A 23,120-nucleotide genomic window follows, 5' to 3' on the forward strand; every position below is an offset into this window, starting at 1 on the left:
AATAAAAATAGTCTCTTTGATGGAACTCCCTCAAAGAGGTAGATTTATAATGGATTTTCGCGTGGGAGGTACATTTCCTCGGTACTTTCGTCCGCTATCGGTCCTCTTTCGTCATAGCCTCTCATTTTTCACGCTCCCACAATGCGCTTATATATGCAATTGTACAGGATCCCGTAGCCTCGGTCTCTATCTCTCGTTTCTCCAGCGCACTTTCGTATTGATCGACGCGACTACTATCCCCTGCTTCCGTTGGCGCTGGCTCGCTTCCTCCTGTATATACCTTTTCGAGGTTGGTCTGGAGCAAACGCTCCGCTCGCAGGTATATCCCGGGACAAAAGTTGCGGCTTAAAGCTGACCGACGAAAGTTCGTTCGGCGAGCATCGCGCTCGTGATCCGGGCAGCGTCGTTCAATCGTCGGTCGTGCTATACGAGATTACTTCGAACCTTGTTTACGTGCAATTTCATTTATTTGTTGCTGTGAATGTGTTTGCCGTGGGAGGATCCTCAGCTTGGCAAATCTCCGCGAATGAAATTTCGTTCGAAGGCTCAACGTCGATGAATTTTTATCGGAAATCAACGAAATTGAGAAGCTCGGCGACGATCGTTATTTTTTTAAAATTGTGATCGTAACGAATGATGGCGGCTGCTTTAATTGCGTGGAACGAAAAAAATTCTTGAGATTCGATCTCGAACGTTTAAAACTTGGCTCCAAAGGTTTCTTCAACGAAACGAGAGGTTACAAAAAGCCATGAAAACATTTTATACTCTGAAATTCATCGCCGAATCGAACTTGAGTGTCGACCAAATTCTTCGTAAAAATCCGGAAAATTGCTTGGACCCGATCAATGCAAATTCCATTTTACTGTGGCCCTTAGAAATGATGAAAACGGAATTTCATATTAGCTAAAAAAAGAGATTCTTCGAACATATTTTGGCCCTCCAAGATCAATGAAAATGTTGGGTGCATTGGTACGAAAACGATCCAAATATGATCAATTTCTTCGATATTTTGTTTCCTCATAGATTTTTCAAAATCTTTCAAATTCTCGTAATCGAGCCCCGTCACGTCCCTCGAAGAATTGGAGCCAAAAATATTGATATTCAAGAAATTTGCATAGTCGAATGGATCGCGAATCTAAGGACGAGCCGATCATCAGAAGATTGATTCAACCATTCGTAGGAGGGAAGTGAAAAACTTCGCATTCCGAGCAGGTTGCTGAATGATAACAACGGGGTTTATCATATAAAAATAAGTTTAATAAATAAGACCTTCTCGTAACAACAAGATAGATAATAAATAATAAACGCCTAAACAATTGCGTTCGATTTTCATAATAATTGCATACGAATATGCAGATTTAAGGTAGATGAGCCAGGAAAAAAGAAATTTGGTGAATCAGCCTTCGTCGATTCCTCTCGCACGAAGACCGAATCGAGATGTTGATTCAACGAAAAATCGATCGTCGTTCACCACAAAATCGTTGAATAAACAAATTTTTTGTTCGCCACAATTTTATGATTGAACAAATTTCTTTTTTCAGGGTATCTATAAATGGTTATAAATAATTGATAAAAATAGTGCATTACGTATAAATATAAATAGAAATACAATGAAGTTTATGTACCGTATCGTAAGTTAATTATTTACATGAAATACGATACTTCGGTTTGTCTTAACCTGCGTTGAGTCGTTTCTCAATGTTTCTTCGTTCGTTGCGTTTTGTATTTCACTCGACTTTGTACATTTATATACAGGAAGGCCCCGATTTTCAGTTGCTTTTGGGTGATCGAAGTTCCGGCAGCCAACGTTTTTGTCTCCGATTTTCTTTCTCGTCGTCACGTCCCCCTTTTTCGCTCGTTCGATCCTAGACTCCGGTCACGCTGTGCAACCAAGGCTTGAAGAACGTGGTTTTCATGTAAACTCCTGGTAGATAAGGCGCCGCGCATTTTATGCCATGAGACACCGTACCGACCAGAATCCATCTGCCGTCCGGACCCTCCATCATCAGTGGACCGCCACTGTCGCCCTGAAAGTTTAACAAATTGTGATGGATTCGTTCCACGATGTCGTTTTCAAAAGCAAATTTTCATAGAAATTTTAATATTCGAGGCAGCTTTGGGACATCAGAACGAGCTGAAAAGTTTCTGTGCGAAAAAACATGCTCGATCGGTCATTTTTGCTTTGCTCCAGTTTCTAGTTTCGAATTCACTCGAATTTTGGTCGGCCAGAGTTTACCGAATGCCACTCCGCATCGGATACGATTCTCGTCGTCAGAAAAAAATAAGACAAACTATAAAACTGAATTTATGAGAGACTCAACTTTTACCTATTAGCTTGGGAGAAAAGAAAATTTATTTCGCATCGAGATTCTGCTCACGAAACGAGTTTAGAAGGCTCTCCAATAAAGGCAGGGATTAGGATCAACTTCCATTTATTTTGAACACTATCAAAAGCTCATCGTGTTAAAACCTCTCTGCCATTATTGCAAAATGTTTTCCGGAAGAAAAAAAGAATATGAGACAACATGAAAACAGTGCGGGGATCCAAGTTGGTAATTTAATCTTTCAAAGTTCACAGAAGTCCGAAAGTTTCTCTACTAAAGAAGCCACACCTGGCAACATAGTTCATAATGGAGAGACGTTTCAGCATCCCATGCACCGTCAAGGAAACAATTTGGAAGTTTCAATGTACCACAAAACGGAAAATGCATGAGTTACCTTTTTGCCCAAGGGAATTTACATACTCTAGCTGCACTTAGAACACGTCAAACTGTAATTGATTAGCTTCATACGCTTTCTTGTTTAATTACTATTTTAATGATCGTGAAAATGCAGCTGATACGTTGAGGGAACATCAAAATGGGGGAAAAACGATTTTACATGATTCCGGAATACATTACTTTAATCTATTGAAAAACCATCTATAATTTTTCAATTTTAATGAAGAATGATAAAATCATGTTTTCATCATCATCGTTTCTCCTCATTCGAATGAAATTTCGATAAAAGATTTCACAAGATGACTAACCCGTTTGTAAACGGAGAGATAAAATTCAGATGAATTTAACGAGGATTCGTCATTTGGGACGTCGAATATAATGTTCCATTAATTCGCAGCGAACCATTCGTTTTATTACACTAAAAAAGGTATTTCACCACTGAAAATAATTGAAATGCTCTAAATTCTACTGAATCGCCACGAATACATTTCATTTAATCAAATAAATCATTCAGAATATTTTCGTTACGTATTCACAGTGCAGCATTCAAAGCACAGTGCGGCCTGTTCATCGAGCGATACCATATCATATAATGTTTCGGAAACATTATGCTATTAAAAAAACAAAAGTTTTTTGTCTCGTCAAGACGGGGACAAAGGATTTGAGTGTATCATCATTCGGGATCGCTTTCATCCTCTTCTTAGTAAATACACACATAGAAGAGACGAATATCTGAGGAGCATTGATTTCTGTTTAGTCTGCGAGATTCAGTGAATGTTGATATAGTCACCAGCTTTATATCGAAGGGTTGGCGTTATCATTGAGATACGACAGAAATGGCTGAGACTCCTCTGTCGAATCCTTCGTCTCTTCAGTCGAGCATTTGAAACGATCCGATCAACACGCATTCGTCCGTATCGCAATTCGATTTTAAATAAGTTCCGGCGCAAAACCGAAGAAAACAGCATCGAAAGTGAAGTTCGAGAATAAAGTTTTGGTGGCGATACCACGCTCCTGTTGACACTGGGTAAAAAAGGATAATGGAAAATACACGGTGCGCGTTATTTTTCGCGATTCTCGGTTTGACTTCGGCTCTCAGTTCAATAACGTTTCCATTTTGCGAAAATCTCAAAGAGCATGAAATGAACCTGAATTTTTCAAATATCGGGATAACGCGATTGAAACAATCTTTTGTTTCAAACGATTTCATCAAGTGCCTCAGTCTCAATTCGAATGGATTATCGACGATTGAGAGTGACGCGTTCGAAGGACTTCCGAACCTGGAGGCTCTTGACTTATCCGATAACTCATTAGACTTGAAAAAATTTCTGCAAAGTGGCGAGTTTACGAACTTCACGACTCTCATATTGGACAGCGCTTTTAAGAAGCCCGAAGAATTCGGCGATCCTTATGAAGATTACCGAGACTCAACCGGATACGGCGATTTTTATAAACTTTACCGAGACTTAGCCGGACCCACGCAATGGGACTTAGCGACCGGCTTTTTTCCGAAGTTGCAGAAACTCTCGTTCAGCAATTATGGTACGCTGGATGTACAAGATTGGTTAGAAAATTTCGAGATGGTGACGAATCTGACACATCTTCGATTGAACGCAAACTTATTGATAAATTCCGAGCGTTTCCCGACGAAGCTTCTACAAAATTTAACTCACTTTTGGCTTGATGATAACTCGATGAAAACTTTTGTGGGTCAGGACAGTCCCAAAGTTCGTTATCTCTCTATGAATAAGAATGAAATTAAAAATATATGCTCCTTTTCCTGCAACAATATCTCGTACAACGATCAACTGTCACTGCATTCAATGACGGAACTTGAGTACCTTTCATTGGTAGACAACAAGATTAAATCCGTGGACTTCGATGCATTTTCCAACTCAGTGAATTTGAGGACGCTCAATCTTGCCAAAAATTGTATTGAAGCATTTCCACGAGAAACTTTCAAGAATGCGATATCTTTGGAAAGTCTTCGCCTCGACTATAATCGGCTCGAACTCGTACCCGATCTATGTGGCCTCATAAATCTTCGCGAATTGTGGATTATTGGGAACCGCATCAAGACCGTCGATGAAACATCGTTTTGTCATCTACCAAAGCTCAGTGTTATCAGCCTCCAGAATAATCAACTGACCATCGTGGCGCCCCAGAGTTTTGGAAATTTACCGAAGTTACAGACACTCGATATGTCGGTAAATTCTCTCGCTCAACTGTCACCCGGTTGGTCCGGTCCAGGTAGTCAAATTCTGAATCTCAATCTGACACAAAATAAATTCCAAAACATCTCGGATATGCCGCTTGAACAACTTGATCACTTGCAAATTTTGACTATTGAACGAAATCCTATTAAAACTCTCACTATCAGATCGTTGAGTAATCTGCCTCCGAACACAACCATCGCCTTCGATTGTAGTTGCGAAAATAATGATCTTGAAACTTCAACACATCCAATACAATATCCATCCGGTACAATTCATTACAATCCTAATCTCGGAATTTTTTATGATTAATTCGGCATTATTAAAATATTTTTAAGAATTCATGTCGAGACTGTACAATGAAGATACGAAAAAATTTCAACGCCGAATACTTTCTACAATGTTGGAATTGATGTCATTATTCAATTCCTGGTACTTTACACATCGATGTATAATCACTGAATATCAAATGTATGTAATGGAATAAATTTTTTTACTGAGACTGCCTCTGTGTGAAGCACCCTTGAGCTACACTCTTTGAGAAACACCGAAAAAAAATGGTTACCGAGCTAAATTCATTCTGTAAGAAGAAAAATGGATGAATGGTCATTTTGTTTGTGGAATGATGAATGATTATTTAACTGAGTATAATGAATTCAACTATTTTTTTGTGAATAAACAGAATCATTTGCCATTCCAAAATATAAAAGTTGAACTTTCTCCGATGAAAAACATTTTTTCCCCTCAGTCTACATTTCTGGGATCGATTCGGCATGGGCAAGTCGAATAAAATTGAACTCTCCAAGAACTCGTGGTAAAAAAAAGAATTTTTACAATTATTGAATTACTCTCATGATACCGTTAGTTTCGAAAAAAAAAAAAAACACGAAAAAACTTTTCTTAGCAGAACGAAAAAGTTCATAAAATGAAAAAAAAATTAAAAATTTAAATTATTATGGAAATATTATTATGGATTATGGAAAAAAGGGATTGAAAAATAATTAAATCACATCGTAAGAGTAATTTCCTTGCAATACCAATCATTTTAAATAGTTATTGATAAAAAAAGAAAATTACCTCGCACGAATCTTTCTGACCGCTGGCATAACCAGCGCAAAGGAAACTATCCAAAATGAGTTTCGAATGTCCTGCGGTACGGAACATGTCCTGGCACACAGAATTCTTTATGATGGGAACCTGAACTTCCTGGAGAACGGAGGGTGTGCCACCATCTGTAAAAAAAAAAAAGTCGAAAAGAAAATGAAAAACAATATTTCAAAACAGCCATTAAAATCTACAAAAAAAAATTGATAAACAAGTTATAAAAAATTTTAACAATAAAAAATACCAAAAAATAGTTTGAAATAATGAAAAAAAAAACAAAATCAAAAGTAGAGCAAATCAACATAATTGCGAATCTTACTGTATTTGACGCGTCCCCATCCAGTAACGGTGGCCAATCTCCCGGTGAAATCAGCTCCATCCTCGGGCATGCAAATCGGTACGATATGTGCATCGAACTGCACAGGTTTCTCGAGTTCCAAGAGAGCAAGATCGTTTTCAAAAGTGGCAGGATTATAGCCCCGATTGACGATAACTCTTCGTACGTTTCTCGTAATACTACGTTTAGATTCGAGCTCCCCAGAGATGTCAAATTCTCCGAAAACCGCGACGAGGGTCGCCAGGAAACTGCGAAAATGGTAGAAGGTAAAAAATTTTGTATTTTTTTCCAAGCAATCCTGATCAACAAGTTTTTCTGTGACCCCTACAAAAAATGAAAAAATAAACAATTCATTTCTCCTACGTCAGAGCAACGAATTTCTGCTGATGACATCAAAAGCGATTTGAAACTCGTTGCAAGTCCTACACTCCCATTATTCCGTTGCTCCCCTCAGAGAAGACGAACAATACTCACCCTGGTTGACAATGAGCCGCCGTTATCACGTAATTATTCGTCAGGAGGACACCGCCGCATTTGTTCTTAGTGAAGAGTCCAAGCCACGTAGCTTCTCTTACGAGCACCTGCCATGGCCATTCGCCAAAGGTCGCACCTTTGCCACCAACGATTCTTCCACTTTTGTATAAAGGTCGTACACCACATTCTGTCGATACAATATCAAATGTAAATGCCAATGTTTGTCCATTATATTTGTCACTCCGAATCGATTTTACATCCCTCCACGTCCTGCTGCATCGCAGTGTCGCGCTTCAGACCGAGCCATCAATAATCGATTTATTTCTCAGCACACTCGCGAATCCCCGACCTTTCAATTCGTCACGTACAACGAGAGAAATCGAAAGTATTCTCGTTGGCAAAAATAATAGAAAAAAAAATGAGTTTTGCAAACGTATACGTCGATATGCGACGTTGAATTAATTATCTTTATTTTCTTTATTTATTTTTTCGATCATTAAAAAAAAAATTATTTATTTATTTATTTATCATCAACCAAGTAAAGTGTCATTGTTTACTAGCAATCCTGATTATTGACGTTTCGCGTTGCTCGTCCGGAGGACTCGTCACGGATGCCTCAGCCCCCAAAAAGAGGCTTCAAGCTCTTTTTTGACGTGTCGTTCAATGAAGTTTGGCTTTAGAATAAATAATTGAAAATTCTGATAAATTATCTGTTACTCGAGAGCCACGGTAACTACTCGACGAGAAGTACGAAAAAAGGCAGCGTGAACCCTGCTCGACTGTTGTGTTCACGAATATGACGGTATTCGGACTTCTCTAATCGTTCAAACTGCTTTAACGAAGTGACGAGTCAAAAAAATGTGAATTCCAGAAGATTTTTTGGATCGTTACCTTTGCGATAATCGGGCGTGGTGGTTTGTACTTCGGCCGAGAGATCGGTGAACTCTTCGACAGGAGTTTCGGTGTCAGCAACGACGGCTTGAGGCGCGGTAGTCGTGCTCGTCGTGGTCGGAGGGCTGGTAGGTTTTTTCTGAGGTTTGGGTCTTTTGGTGACAGTGGAGGCTGGTTTTTTGGTAGTGACGCTGGCGACGTTGGTGGGTCTCGGTTTGGTGGTGGCGATTTTGGTGGGCTTGGAGAGCGGTTTATCAGCAGGTTTTTGGGTGGCCGCATTCGGTCTCGTGGGTTTTTTGGTGGCTGGTTTGGCGGTCGTAGCGGAAGGTTTGCCGCTCGGTGGCTTCAAGGGTTTTTTGGTCGGCGGTTTTTTCGTCGCTGTGTTCGTTTGGGGGGGAGGCGCCGTGACGTTTTTCTTCCCGTAAACAACGTCTTTGAGATCTTGAAAGTTTTCGCCGAGAGATTCGACGATTTTGTGAACGAAGACGTCGACCTTGTTGGTGAGGACGTCGTCCTCGATGAAGCTCGGAGTCGGGATGTCGTTGCCGTTGAGATAGTCGATGTCGGGGAACCCGGTGTTGTTGAAGCTCTCGACCAACGTTGGTTTCTCCTGCTGTGTCAAGTTGGGATTCCTGACCGGGGGGAAATTGATGAGGTCGTCGGGCGGCGCGGTCTCCTCGTCGGAGCTCGTTGACGGCTGAGTGACGAGCGTCGTTTTCTTGATCGAAGCTGTCGTGCTGGCGGGCGTGGTTGTCTCTTTGAAGAAAACTGATTCGATGGGCTTCCGAGTGCTGGTAGGGAAGACGAGGTCGGGTTGAGACGGCTTGAGGTGGAAGCTCGGTTTGCTCGACCACGAAGAGAGCGTCGTCCAGATGGTGGAAGGCCTTTTGGTCGCCGTCGGCGTCTCGATCGCTTCCGTTTCCGACTCGACCGCTTGATTTATCAACACTGGTTGAATCGGCTTCGGGCTCGTGTTGTCTTTGAGATTGACGCTTATGTAACTGGTCGATACGACGTGATTGTTGCTCGTCGCTGCGCTGCTGGTCGATATTACGGTGCTGATGTTGTGGGTTATCGTCGTCCCGACGCTCGGCAATTTCGTCACGAGGCTCGGTCTGATTGAGCCACTCGTGGGCTTCCTCGTCGCCGGTTTCTGCGTCGTTATCGTCGTGTATTCGGTCCCCAAGGGACCGAGAACTATGACAGTCGGCGCTGGTGGATTGATCGTTGAACGGGTCGTGTAACTGTAGCTACTGGAGCTTCCGTAGGTGGAGGTTACCTCGGGTTTTTGGGAGGTGTGAGGTCTCGGGGATGCCGGGCTGGTGGTCGACGGAGTTGAGTGGGACGAGCTGCTGCTACTCGGCGGCTGGGTGGACTGGGTTTCGTAGTGATAGTAAGTCGAGGGTCTCCCGGGGTTGTAAAAGGTGTAAGGAAACATTTCCGTCGTAGAAGACGTCTTCGTTGCCGTGTGCCTGGGAGGGGTCGGTTTGGAAGACGGAGCGAAGCTCACCCAGGTCTGTACGGAAGATCCACCGCTGCCTACTTGTTGGCTCACTCTCGTCGGTCCGCTCGGCGTCGTTGCGTTCAATATCGAGATAATGTGATTGATAGCAATTTCCTCGCGATCGAGCTCGTCGTGTTTCTTGTTGCCGGATTGTACGTCGTATGTGATCGTTGGAACTCTGACGAGGTCGTCGTCTTCGTCGCCGCCGTAACGCGTCGTTGACATTGGCGTCGTCGCTCCGCTCTTGTCGAGGCTCGACGCTGCATTGTTGTCGCCGTTGGCCCAATGGGGGCTGGAACTCTTGATCGGTGTATTCGACACGGAGGAATGTTGACCGGTGTATTTAAGGGCCGAAGTCGTTCCGGTTATTCTATTGACATTGGCGTACTGTTGGAGCGTCGCTGTTGTTTGAGCGTTTCCATTGTTCTGGGAGTATCTCACTGTGGAAATTGGCGATGGACTCGTCTGATGGATATTGATCAAAGGGGCGCCCGGGAACGAGGCTCCGTCCGCGCTCGTCTGGTTCTCGGGGCGTTGGGGCTTGAATAAATCCCCGGAAATGTTGTTCTCGTCCAACCGAGTGCCATTCGCGTTCAGCAACACGGTGTCCACCTCAGTGTGATTGTTTTGACCCAAACCCTGAGCAAACAGGGCCGGAAGTTGGTCGACCGGGTCAGCGATTTGTACGATCTGGTCGGGGCTGAGGAGCGTCGTCACCGGGTTGATTTGACCGTGGTCTTGGTGATCTTGGATGTCGTTGTACGTGTGAGTGATGAGACCCGGCAACCTCAGACCGTCGAGGGTCTCCTGCTGACCTAAGAGCGCCGGGAAGTCAGTCTCGAGCTTGCTCAAATCGACGTTCTCGTTGTCAGGCCTCGCGGAATTCGAGGTCAACGCTGCGGGAGGATTCAATGTCGTTATCTTCGTATAAGCCCCAGGTGAGTTGGAGAATTTATCGGAGGAGCCGTACACGGTGAAGCTCGTCGATCCCGTGACGTCGGACAAGCTTATTCCCACTGGCGTACCGTCGGCGTTCAATAAAATTGGCACATCAGGAACGTGATCAATTTCATGAAAACTAACGTCGTCATCGGAACCCGGTAATTTGTCCGCCTGGCCTGACGAACCCTGAAGACTCTTCGGTGGCAATTGACAACACGCGCCGAACAAAAAACCGTCCATACATGCACCAACGACCTCGCCGTTTCTCCTACTACACTCGTAATTGAACATGCATATGGGCGGATCGTTCGACTTTATTCTCGATGGATTCGTCGGCTGACACACCTTCGGCACGATTCTATACCCGCCGAACAGTTTTCTTCCTATACGTTGAGAGAAACACAAAAGAGGGTTGAAAAACGAGTTGTTCTGTAAAGAAGACATCGTCGGCGAGATACGTGATCAGAAATAAATGAGCAGGAGAAGAAGGACTTTGGAGAATCCTCGAAGCGAATCTGCGCGAAAACAAAATTTCTTATGCTCTCTGCGGATCCACCTGGTGCGGGGGCAATGGGAAAGAAGGCGCTTCGAAGAACGGTGCGCGTCACAGGAGAAATGAAAGCGACAAAAGTGTGTATTCGATTCGCGTATTCGGGTCAAACGAGACCCAGATTCCTCGTTCTCTTTGACCCCTGCGTCCGATAATCCACCGAACATTTATTTCGCGTATGAAATTTCACATTCCCGACACATCCTTCGAACGTGTATTCGAAAAAACTAGTCGACTCGCGACCCAAGCGGAGAATAAAAGATGCGCGAATGTCGAGCAAATGGATTGAAAAGTCGAAAAAAACTTTCGTCGTTTTTTCGTACTTCGCGGCCACGAGGAAATTCCGCATCGAATTTTCCCCGGAAAAGTAGGCTGCAAAAGCGACCTTTTATGCTCGGTTCTAATCTTTTTTGTCCCTCGATCCTTCGGCAACGGAATCGAAGCATCGTTTAAACCGGAGAAACTACTTGGAAGGTCGTTGCCGTTTGAATATCAAAGCGCAGCATGCGCTCGCGGTTTATTGTGTGACTAAAGGGAGAATCGGTCATATATGGAAGTCAGTCGAACGGTGTACCGAGTTTACCGCCTCGATCTCGCGCTCCGTTGGACATTTTACGCGAAGCTTTCAGAGCATTGCGATAGTGTAAGAAGGAACTCGTTGCAGAGAAGAAGAGAGCGAGAGGAAGGTAGGAAAAGGCTGTTCGATTTGCGCGGTAAATACACGTAACCAGTTTGAAGCACCTCGTCGAGACCGCACGCACGCGGTTTATATTTTGCCTCCTGGGTGAGCGCTCCCGGGCGTGTACGTACTTTATGCTGTGCTACTATTCGTTAAGCACAGATCCATAAAGCATGGCAACATATATATCGAGTACTCGAGCAAGCATGTAGGTTTCGCACGTGCGTTACGAGGCGCCGGACGTACTTCAATCAACCAGCTTACAATTATGTTAATAGGGTACTCAACGAAGATTTCGTTCACTCCGTTTTCGTACGTAAAAACAAAACCTTTTGGCCCAATTCATTCCTCGACGACTGATTTCTCAGTCTGGCGGTTTCTCGAATGAGATTTTGTCTATAAGATATTCAACGATGCAGTTTCAGTGCTTCGCGGCGTCTGAGAAATATGTTGGGAATAAAATCCAGCTGGGCAGAGTGAAAAAATTGAGGAAGAAAAAATTGAAGAGAAACCAAACCCTGGGGAATGGATTTCCAACTAGTTTGAGAAGGCAAGCGTTTGTATTTTGAATATTTCATTTTATTCTCGTCTCAGAATGTAACTAAAAACCAGCATTTTTACGTTGACCAACTCAATGTGAAAAAATACCTCCGTTCTGTCACACGTGCGCGATCGTTAATTGATGCGAGTTCCGAACACAAACGCTTTCGATAAGAGACTGCTCAGGGGAAATGGGACGGATTAAAAATGCGTTTTATTTCACAGTGCGGGGACCTTTTATTCGGGAATTTTAATGGGTAAGTGTTCGATAAGAATCGCACGGGCGAGAGTTAATTACTCGTGCTGGATAACCCGGCGATTGCGATCGAGTGCGTGAAAAATAGAAGTTTCCCGTGGTTGTTTATTAGAAAAGAAATTTATGGAGAAAATGGCGTTTAAAAATGAATGTTCAAGTCCCCTTTGTAAGTGGGATTGTACACGTAAATTTGAATACCTTTGCTTTGGGGCGTGTGCGAGACGGAAAATGGTGATACCGCTGCGAGGCACGCGATAGCAAGCACGCAGACGATCTTTCCGGAAGTCATCTGAAAGAAAAAATTCAAAGTTGATATAAATAAATGAAATAGCTGAGCGTGATGGAAGTGGAATTTCCTTTCTTACTAAAAACTTCCACGGGGCTCAGACTTTTTCTTTCCCATTTTATTAGAACTCTTTCGTTCTTCGGATCGTATTGATTTCGCCAAGGAAATTCGCATGGGCGGATGTTTCGTTTGCATAAAAATTTCAAGGTCGTCCTACTCTTCGCCATATGCTGCGGCCACGGCGCGGTACCGTTTATTTCACCCGCGCATGTGTGCGCGAGTGTGTAGGTGTCCGCGGGCAGAGAAAGAGCGAGACGAGGCAAATTTAGCAACGTGCAATCACGTTGCAAACTACTCGGCTTTACGCCCAGATTGCTTTGAAGGTGTGATACCGTATAAAACAGAAAATATACCTCCCTCGCATAATGTCAGAGGGGAACGTTTCTGTCACCTGCAATTTATCCGCAAACCGCTCGTTTGCGCTTCTCCTCGCGCTAAAACTTGTGTTTGTCCTGTCAAAAACTGTGGTCACTGAAATTTCGGGGTCCTGCTTTCATTGCGATCGCGTTCGCTAGTCTCAATAACGAAATTCTCTCAATTTGGAGGCTCAAATAAATGCTGCTTGCTACGAAAAAAAAACGTTGAGTCAACGAGCTTATTTTTGCTCCTCACGATCAATTCTACTGAAATTAGTGACTAAAATTTCAGTGAGCCAACAAGTTTCTACAGTTTTCGAGCAATATTCAGTAATATCGAAATGTTTTTTTGTAGCGAAGTTCCGATTTTTCTGCAGTCATTTTAGGCGAACAATAAAAAAGCATATTTTTCGATAAAAACAATAAAATTGAAAAATTTTCATATTTTCTTCTCCCCTGCGGTCGACTCGCGACGACTGGAGCTTCAAGAAATCTTTTTCCCCTCTGAAACATCAAGTTTTACGTGTACATAAAATTTTAACAATAGTGCGCGCAAATATTTGCATTTTGCACGCATTCTTTTATCATTTAACGCGTTGGAGCGCTTAGCCGTGCGTTCTTTAAGGAGCGTTGGTATCATACACCCAACGGAACCGGCAGTTTCACTCCCATTTTAAAAATTTTTCATTATAGCCACAGTTCGCGCTCGCGGCCAGAACACACACACGCACACAAACACACACACACGAAGGAAGTACCGTTACCCACGCCGGCCGTTCGTCGAGCGTACTCGTGCCATACGACACATATGAGAAATGTTGGGAGCGGAGAGCGTTATCACATTTTAATAAAATATTACAATGATTGGATAAAATAACTGAAAGATCAGGGTAGCTCGGAATACAAAATTGGAGCATAAATGTCAAATGAATTCCAGCCCCGATATCAGCAGTGCCGAAAGCATAAAAGAGCCAGAAATTCGAGTGAATTAAACGCGGATTTGCAGCCAGTTGACCTGGCAAATCGACCGCGGTAGCAGAAGCAGTCTTCGGCAACATAAAAACTAGAATATCTCCAGTCGAAAGTAGAATAATCGCGGAATATTTTTGTGAAAGTATCGCGAGTACACGCAGTGAGCGAGTAGAAACCGAGTAAGCTTTGAGGGTCAAGGTCAGGTCAAATACGAACGAAATGTCCCATAGATGCGAGCCTTTATAGAGATTTATTGCAGGCTATGGATATTCGTAAAGGATGTACAGTAAATATATAACCGAAGAGTGGCTCAGGTTCGAGGAGACACACCGGTAACCCAGTTACCAATTCCCCTTTCCACTGCGAGCTCTCTCGTATCACGAACGAGTACCTCCGGGCTTCCTCGAGCGAACGATCTCGCTCGCGTACAAATATAGATAGAGCGCGATCGCTCGCACCGCGTGTGCGGAGAAATTTTCTCGCCGGATGAAGAAGCCTGGGCGGTGGAGAACGCGACGAGGACACCGAGATCAATCACCTGTTCTACCTTAACAATGAGTAGCTGAGAAGCCTCGCGACGTGGCAACCACAAATGGCATGAAATATATTAATCGAACCGCGATCCGCGATCGATCATTCATCGACCGAGGTTTTAGTTTAATTGCCGAGGAGTCGCGCGAGGCTCGGCTTGCAGAGATCGAACTTTGCTGCTGACTCCCGTTGCAATTTAAATTCATGCGACGACGACGCACGCTTCATCATTTTGGGAGAAGGAGCTCGAGAGAATTTCGGCTTGAAGTATTCATTCGATTATAATTGCTGTCACATTATTCATGTCGAAACACAGCCTTGGCGAGAACGCGCTTAATTATATTTTGCATCTCCTTTCACGACGATCTACGAGGCTTTTGTATCGAAGGGTCCATTAAATCGAATTAGGGCAACGATAGAAAGTTAACAAGATTCTTTGATACTCATCGATTTACCTTTCCTCGCCCCGACGATTCCCATTCTCGCCTGTGACCCCTGTAATTCTTCCGCGTGGTCCCGGGATTGTAACGTCAAATTAGAGGGTTCATAGAAACTGAGCAAATCCGTTGATACTCATCATCGCACTTGTTACACCGACAGACATTAATCGTCTCCTTAAATTCATTTTTTCCCTACAATTAAAATCCTCCTCGTGACCTGTTGATTTTTGACTGTTCGATCGAATTGGGCACTCGATAGAAAGTGACCGGAGCTCGAATATTCATCATCGGGAATTCCAGGGACAGCTAATCGTCTTACGAACGATCTTCTCTCCCAATAAAGTATTTTCCCATCACGTCGGATTAATAAATCGACAATAAATGGCTAATAGAGGCCTGCGAAGCTGCAGGATGTTCTCCAAGCCTGGGCAGTGGTTTTGTACACTTTCGACGTAACAAAAAATATTCATTTTAAGCATTGAAGCGTATCGGTGCGAACGCGATTGGCCTCTAATAATCTCTTTAATGAACGAGTAGGATATTAAATAAGCGCATAACGTCCAACGGGAAGTCGTTACGTTAGCGCAATGCACCCGCATATAAAGCATTGCAGGAGCTCTCTGTGCTTAGCGAGACGTCCATTGTGAGTTCATAAAGCTTCCTTTCATTCGCAGCCTCCATTGTGCTCGCCAAGGTACTTAACACTTTTTCGTGATGCATTCCCGCTTCCTATCGGTATATCGCTGCGCGCATACGTTTCCGAAGACAAACACGACCCGTGCGACTACTCGTGACTCGTGACCCGTCGAGTTTCAGACGAAAATAAAGCGATCGATTGCCGACGAAATCTGAAGATTCATTCAAACGATTGCCAAACCATTCTTTGCTGATTCGTCGTCGAATTGGAGATTCTCTAACTACACAAAATTCCAAAGAAATTCGTTGTTTCGATAAATTACTTTCAACCCCAAAGCACTCCTAATGGGCCCCTTTTCACAACTTCGAATACCGAAAATGCAGCTCTTCCGGGGAGACAAAAGCGAATGACATATGCCAAGCATCCGCAGAATATTGATTCCCGTTGACGCACAGCGCGCTTGAAAGGGACGAGAAACAAGGAGTTTTCAACAACAGTGTAACAACAAAGTCCACTCGAGTGACGAGCGCATCCGGAAATAGCGAGGAAATCAATGAATCCAGCAGTTTCCGCAGGCTCACTATTTATTGATATTAATGGAGGTTGGACTGCTCAGTTTCTAATAAAATAAGCAGGAGCGTTACGATTGATATCGCGTGGTATGATGCCACGTGAGGCATTTATATTTGCACTGTAGATACGCGAGCGAGCAGATCTCATTTGCTGCTCTCTCTTCTTCTTCTTCTTCTTCTTCTCGAGAGAGACTTCGGGATAATGTATAATCCGAACGTGCTGACGCAGAACATTGAACGAAATGGAGGCTCCTATGTGAGGACATTTATCATTTAAATGTGACAGCAATTACAGGAAGTACGAGGGTGTAGAGGAGAGCAGGATTGATACACATCGTGGATCGTTTGTATGAATATTATATATATATATGCGGGAGAGTTTATATGTATAAATTACGACAAATGTACATCGAGCAATTTCTGTCATACACACGTTGATAAATGTCGAGTGAACGAGTGTCGAGGAAAACCTGAAGGGTGCTTATCGGAGGGAACGCGAGCCCCGGGAGTGACAGGCGAACTGAGCGTATCCTGAAAAATGATGTTTCGTCAAAAGTAACGAGGCGTTCGCAGAACCTTGCAGCCTATGCCCGAGAGCGAATCGCAGATGAATTATGAGAATTGTTCAAGGAGTTCAAGGAGAATTGTTCAATCGATCTCACTCGAAGGCCGAGCGAGTTGGGTGTTGGACGAAATCGTAATTAAAAATAACGAATCTTCGAGATTGATTATTCGTCTGGAAAGATTTTTCGGAGCAAAAGCTTTTTGGTTTAGTAACGAAAGGCGACAAAGTTGCTGACGGAAGCGAAGTTTTTTCATTTTCTTCCCGCATGAGCAATTTTTTAGGAAGACTAAGAAGACAGTTTCGTGAGGTTTGTTAATTTGTGATCGATGAAGCGAGTGTCGAGATAATAAATTTATGCCCCGGAGGAGGAAAAATCCTTGCATCTCGATTCAATGAGAATCCGTCTTCGTTTCTCACGTTTTCTCACCGTCTTTTTCTCCGTCTCTCGGTGCACATAAATCCCTCAAGATGTTCGTGAGAGATGTTCTCGAGGCATGAAACAGGATTCAAGCGCATTGAGTGGAGTGTCTTAGGTAAAGGTACAGCGGAAGGTACGAAGGGAGCGAGCCAAGAATTCAGCTTCTCTGATCTCTCCCCTTTCTATCATCACGCGAGTCCCTTGACCGTTTCCGCGGGTCGGGAGCCTCGAAAAATTCTTCCGCGTTCATCGGCCGGAGAGCCGCTCTGCACGCGCTCTCTCCGTGAGGCTGGTCATGGCCTTAAGGTTAAAGCGCGAAGCGCGCTTTTTCACGAATCTGGAAAACGATCGCGTCGCTTTTTTCACGGTTTTATAGGAGGCAAATCGATCTGATGACCTGCCGAGGTTCCACGTGCCATCAAAAAATAATGGCTCAATCTCGAATTGCACTCGCCGCGCACTACGAGCGGAAACAACTTTTTCTTTCGTTTCGACAAAACCGCCCGATAAAAACAAAGTCACGAGACTTTGGGGCCTCTGAATGAGAAGTTACCTTGAAGTATTTACGTCTTTCAGTTCGCAGTTTTATCGTGAGAGCATCGGCCACAGTATGGAAAAAATCATCCTCGGGTCGCGGCGGGGCGTGCGCAAAGAAGCTCGATTTTCGGAGCGATTGCGTCAAATTATAAGGGTCGATTACTCGGAGCTCGCGGGAGGGACGTTCAGATAACATCGTAATAAATACGTGAGCAAAGTTTAAAGAGATTCTTAAAAAGGTGACTGGCTCGGTTTCCCCTTAAAAGAAACTCCGCTGAACAAAAAAGCGTGACAAACAAATCCCATTTCGGCTAGTCTGACCCCAATGAAAGTATTTTATTCGGACGCGAACGTGTCGAGGCAAATAAATCAAGGAGTTCGGTCGAAATGCGGAGGATGCGAACACCGGGAATATTGAACTCGGCGAATCCGGAGCGCGCACGAATCGTAATGTAGGTAGCACAAAGAGCCTCATAACGACTTACAATTCATTGATCATTGACACAGCCCGTTGTGGATGAAACGCGGTGGAGAAAGCTCGCCGCTCGTGATGTGGTCGCGCGGGCATCATCGCATCGGTTTAATACCGCGTTTAGATCGGATCTGGGTGACCCGATTGCTCCGGGCACCCGCGCGTCTTAACTCGCGTTACTTCTCTTCGGCCGAGCTATTTTCTTTTTTCGTCACGAGCCTATTCGCATCAACGCCCGCAATTTTCTCAGCTCCTCGCGCCGCCGCGCGAGTCCTCCATCCTTCGCTCGTTGTCTCACGCTCGCGCCTTCCGAACTTCTATTTATCTCCTCATTTCCTCTCACCTTTTTCCTTCTCAAACCCACAATTATCCGGTCTCTTGACGACCATTCCTATGTACACCGGTCACTTGCCGTTGGACTTTACTTTAACGAACTAGGTGAAGCTCACATATATTTATGCGAGTGTTAATAGTTTTCATGCTTCCTGTCGTCCCCCTTTCAATCACCGCGAGATCCTCGTCTCTGTTAATCCTGCTCCCTCCATTTTTTTTTCTCAGTCTTTACTTTTCCCTTTTTTCTCCCGTCACCTACATAAGTTCCGTTTTCACACTATTTCTCACACGTGTCCTTTAACGGAAAAAGCTCGTGCAAGAGGCGCTAAACGACGCCTCGTCAACGCGGTCGATCGACCGGCTTAGCGAGCCCAGAATCTCTGCTCAGGATCAATCATGGGGGCACCGGCACAACTTTCCGGGTTGGCTCAACCGATTCGTCCGGTCTCACTTTTTACTACGAGACCCGAGCAATAACCTTTCTTCGTTCCTCGACAATTGCCGGTCGAAAAACTCAGCGATATCTGCGTGACTCGATTAAAAATAACCTTCGATTACAACCATTAAGTTATCCGGTATGATCAAATATTTATTTATTTTTTCTTCTTTATTCAGGAGATAAAAAATAATCCTGAGAATTGAAGAACTGTTGTTGTGGGAACGATTACGAAAGCAAGAAAAATTCTGGTGTCAAGTTCTTTCAACCCCATCGGAGCAAGTATTCGTACGTAAAATACTGAGTCGTCGCGTTAAATATCAGAGTTTACCTTTATGCTCGCTGACTCGCTCAAAACTCGCGCTAAATATAAACCGATTAGCTTTGAAATTGAGTAAACAGACGAGTCGCGATCCTGTTCACTCGAAACGTTGCTTTTTCTACCCACCACCAGCCCGCAAATTCAGTTTTAAAAGTTCTTCTCCCATCGCTTCGTTTCATTCGTTGTTTCAGCTTGAAATCTAATTTTTTAAATCACGAGTTTCTGCTTAAAACACTCTCGGAAAAATAGAAAAAAAAATTTTTTTCAGTTGTTTCAGCGAAACGATAACTCGAGGATGTCCGGTTCAAATGCTTCACATTGAAGAAGGTTTAGGATTCGGTCTGCAGTAGATTTGACACGAAAAAGCGTCCATTTTCCTGCCTCAAATCCTCCTCAAAATACGAGCTTGTGCAGTCGCTAAATTCCATGTTTTATTAAACCCACGGGAAGACGGTACATTGAAAAACGAGAACCGTGAGACAACAAAAGTTCAGACTTCCGTCCCACGAAGCCAAAAGTACAAAAATCGTGAGCTCCCGCGAGGAATTATTTCTCACCGAATCCCAACGAATGTTTTGCGTCGGGGCCGGAATTCAGAAGTTTGAGTAGGTCGAGCACGAAATTTTCGCAGGTTTTAGAACTTTCCTCGATTCCTGATGAGACGAGCCATCGGAGGCGATTCGGCGACCGGAATAAAAAGTGTGTCAAGAGAAGAGCGCCGAGTTCCCTCATACGCGGGCGCACCAATCCTGCGCCGAATACGATACAAAGACGCGATCGGATGAGGTTGAAAAATGAAGTGTAATAAACACGCAACAATTGTTTCGTAATGAGCTGCACACGATTATGAACGTTTGAACTCAAAGCGAACTCTTAGCAGAGAAAAATGTGAATATCCGAACGATGAGGACTGTAAAATGGAACAAATCCGCATGAATTAAGGGCAGGCATCAGGCGAGAGCATTGTGTCGATAGACCGAGGAACCTCGCGTCCGCGAAGCTCGTTACAAACATCTCGATCGAGTGTAACGCGAATTTCTCGCTTATTACGAGCTTCCACGAAGCTAGGAACGATCGTTCCATTCGTGGCTTATAAATATGTATGCGTAAGCGTAGGAAACGTAACGAGGAAGCATTGTCTGGTGGCAATGCGTGCAGCAACTTGCGATAAGCGGTCGCAGCCGTGGAGCTGGGATCGTTTAATTCATAGAAAAATCCGAGCACGTATGAGATTCTCAAATGGAGTGTATCAGTGTGCGCAGGAAGGAGTTGAGGCGATGGGCATTTTATCTGTGTGGGAGGATAAAATAAGGTTGGAGCACGAGCACGCGACTCCCATGCGAAGAGAAGTAAAGAGCGGGAAGCGTGTTCGGAAATTTCGTTCCTTGTGCGATTATACTCGGAGAATTGCGTTATGAAAAAAAATAAAGAGGTTGGGTAGGAAGAGCTGAAACTTCGGAGGGCAGACGTTCGAGAATGAGGCTACGAGAAAAAAAGTGTGTTAACAATGCTCGAGGGGAGCCGGCGTGAGTTTGCGCGGTGTGATTGAAGAGTCAAGTGCATCCTGACGAGAAGGACGCAAGTGAGAGAACTCCGGAGCTCGAATCCCGGCTGTCACGTCTCTTTTCATAGTCGCACGAATCGATTCGCGAGGAGCAAGTGTCTCGATGCACGAACGTAAAGTGCACACGTGCGACTCGAACCTACCACGAAACAAGGACAAGTCAGTGAATCTGGAATGGAAAGGAGGGCGCCAGGCACTTCTTAATCAGGACGTCGCCTGCTCGCGCGGTACACGGCCGGGCGAACGAGGCAAAAAATCAGCTTCGAAATTCCCCGGACATAATCCTTTCTCGCGGCAAGCGAAAGAGTAACGGCGACGAACACGCCAAAATGTAGGATAATTATGAGTTCGAGGATTAAAATGAGCGAAAATCCACGAAAGAAAAGAAAGACGAGAGCTGCGACGGAGCGTGTTAAACCCGCATCGCCAACGCTTCACTTTTTTCCTTAGCTTCGATTTCTCACTCGATTTCTATCGACGATCGAAATAGCATCGAAAACTGAGCAGCTCCCTTTGCTCAGTCGAGTGGCAACGATTCGTACGGACCCATCGTAAATGGACGCGATGCGCGGGACTTTCTCTTGTGCGTTTAAAACACGATTCAGAATGCTCGTGAAACCGATGCGATGGTAAATTATCATTGTAAAATCACGAAGATGCCAATAAAAGTAATAACCGTTGTAACTATCGTCGTCAACAAACAACGAGATTCTCGTTCGCAATTGTGCGACGGAGCCTCATCACGGTTCGGCAGCCCGGTAAAACCTTCACTGAAAATTCCTATCCTACGAGCGATCTGGGTCACTTTTCACTCTGTCTGCAATCTTTTATGTGCGTTTTCTCCTCAAATTCCTGTTTTGTCGTTACCCGCGTTTTGCCAGTAGAAATGATGATTTCGATCTTCAAACTAGTTCGAGTTTGTTCAATTAGTTTTTCAGGATAAGAAAGCAAAGTTTTTACACGATTCGGAAGGACGAACAAGCTTCCGGTGACGGTTCGTCGCCGGTGAGGCTTTCAATTATCATCGCTAACAAGGTCAATCAAATGAGTTCCGTATAAAGAGAAAAAATAACCGTACGACACAGAATCTGCTTCGTGGAATCGAATATGAATAGACTGTCTGAAAAAAATGTCGTTTGCCTCGAAATCGGTGTTACTCTGTACAGCAAACTTCCGGACAGTCTCGTATTTGTCTTTCAATTCGTTTTCTCCTTTTCTCTCTCTCTCTCTCAATTTGTCCCACTTTTGAATAACTGTCCCCGCAAAGTTGACAGTAGAAGCAACGGCTCGTGATCGTTTTCGTGGCTGATTTGTCCACAGTATTCATCCTTATTATAACTGCATGAATATATCTCACCGTGAAAGTTTTTAATTCCTCAATTGATTCGGCGGCGATATCCGTGGTGGGTTAACCCAAAAGTCGGAAGCTTCCACAGCGATTAGATTTGTTCGGAGCTCAGGAATCCTGCATAACGTTCCGATATCGAAGTAGCCACTTTTGTTACGATTTATGATCACTTGTCACTTGATATTTCCCCGAAGACGAAGAAACTTTGATTAACAATCGTCGGATCGTCGCTCATCAATAAGGTTTCAATGGCTCGAGTCTACTTCGATAAAACTTTAGTTACTTTTGGCTCGATGTTCGAACTTTTTTGATGGGCGATCGAGCCGGCCGATCGACTCGAATATCGCGACGTACATCCACGTGTATTCGAGCAAACAGTAAAAACCGTCGAAATGTTCATTCGATCGTCCTTGAGACCGAGCGTCGTGACAGAACGAAGACGAACGGAATTCGGTAGAATCGAATACTACGAGGCTTGAGAGCTCGGACGAAAACACCGGTACCGGGATCACTCTATCAACTATGCATCCATCCGGCTAGTTAAGTGGATGGTACCTGTCTGAGCGTGGTTACTCGCGCGTCTTCGCGGCTTACTACGTCCGGAGAGAGAGCAAGATAGAAAGAGAAAGAGAAAGAGAGGGGCGAGGAGAAAAGGTGAGAGAGAGAGAGAGCATGTGGAGGAATTGCACGGCCCAGAGTCATAAGCCGCTTCTTACGAGGCAAGAGAAAGAGGAGGAAAGCAGGTAGGAAGCAACGGAGGTGCTGGAGAAACGACGAGTCGCTCTCCGCTCGGGAGGAGGTGGCAGGGAGCAGCAGCCGGTAAGGAAAAGATCGGTGGAGGTGGTCGTGGTGCTCTCTCGACGACATCTCCGTCGGCGGTTCTCGCGCGAGATTAGCCGCAGGTGATTCGACAATATACGTTTATACATTATTCAAAATAACGACGTTGAATCGCATCGAGAGGGCGTAAATCACGCGATTCAACACCTCGCGGTCCTCGAGAAAAAAACAGCCTCATTCGCCTCGGACGCTCATCTCGGACGAAAGCTGTGCTGCATCAT

General features: G+C 44.4%; 2 protein-coding genes across 3 annotated transcripts; one reads left to right on the forward strand and one right to left on the reverse strand.

Moving 5' to 3' along the window:
- Positions 1–1,235: 1,235 nt before the first annotated feature.
- On the reverse strand, positions 1,236–22,402 carry flz (filzig). Of its 2 annotated transcripts, none has more exons than XM_043428659.1 (7): positions 22,069–22,402; positions 12,409–12,499; positions 7,740–10,568; positions 6,849–7,035; positions 6,357–6,622; positions 6,011–6,165; positions 1,236–2,027 (listed from the first exon to the last, which is right to left on the reverse strand). In XM_043428659.1, the coding sequence occupies exons 2-7, from the start codon at positions 12,497–12,499 to the stop codon at positions 1,866–1,868; spliced, it is 3,690 nt and encodes a 1,229-aa protein (XP_043284594.1). In that variant the 5' UTR covers positions 22,069–22,402; the 3' UTR covers positions 1,236–1,865. The 2 variants fall into 2 exon arrangements, with proteins under 2 accessions (XP_043284594.1, XP_043284595.1); XM_043428660.1 differs by lacking the exon at positions 22,069–22,402 and adding an exon at positions 12,576–12,677.
- Positions 3,153–5,435, forward strand: LOC122416009 (insulin-like growth factor-binding protein complex acid labile subunit). Its single transcript, XM_043428661.1, has one exon. The coding sequence runs from the start codon at positions 3,761–3,763 to the stop codon at positions 5,243–5,245; it is 1,485 nt and encodes a 494-aa protein (XP_043284596.1). The 5' UTR covers positions 3,153–3,760; the 3' UTR covers positions 5,246–5,435.
- Positions 22,403–23,120: the final 718 nt, after the last annotated feature.

This window comes from Venturia canescens, chromosome 9 (genome assembly GCF_019457755.1).
Source record: "Venturia canescens isolate UGA chromosome 9, ASM1945775v1, whole genome shotgun sequence".
NCBI lineage: Eukaryota > Metazoa > Arthropoda > Insecta > Hymenoptera > Ichneumonidae > Venturia > Venturia canescens.

Coding starts and splice junctions, on each gene's coding strand:
- LOC122416009 (XM_043428661.1), top strand. CDS start 3,761: ATGGAAAATACACGGTGCGCGTTATTTTTCGCGATTCTCGGTTTGACT.
- flz (XM_043428659.1), bottom strand. CDS start 12,499: ATGACTTCCGGAAAGATCGTCTGCGTGCTTGCTATCGCGTGCCTCGCA. Junction 10,569..12,408: donor GCACACGCCCCAAAGCAAAG/GTATTCAAATTT, acceptor CTCAACGTATAG/GAAGAAAACTGTTCGGCGGG. Junction 6,623..6,848: donor GCGGCTCATTGTCAACCAGG/GTGAGTATTGTT, acceptor CCATTTTCGCAG/TTTCCTGGCGACCCTCGTCG.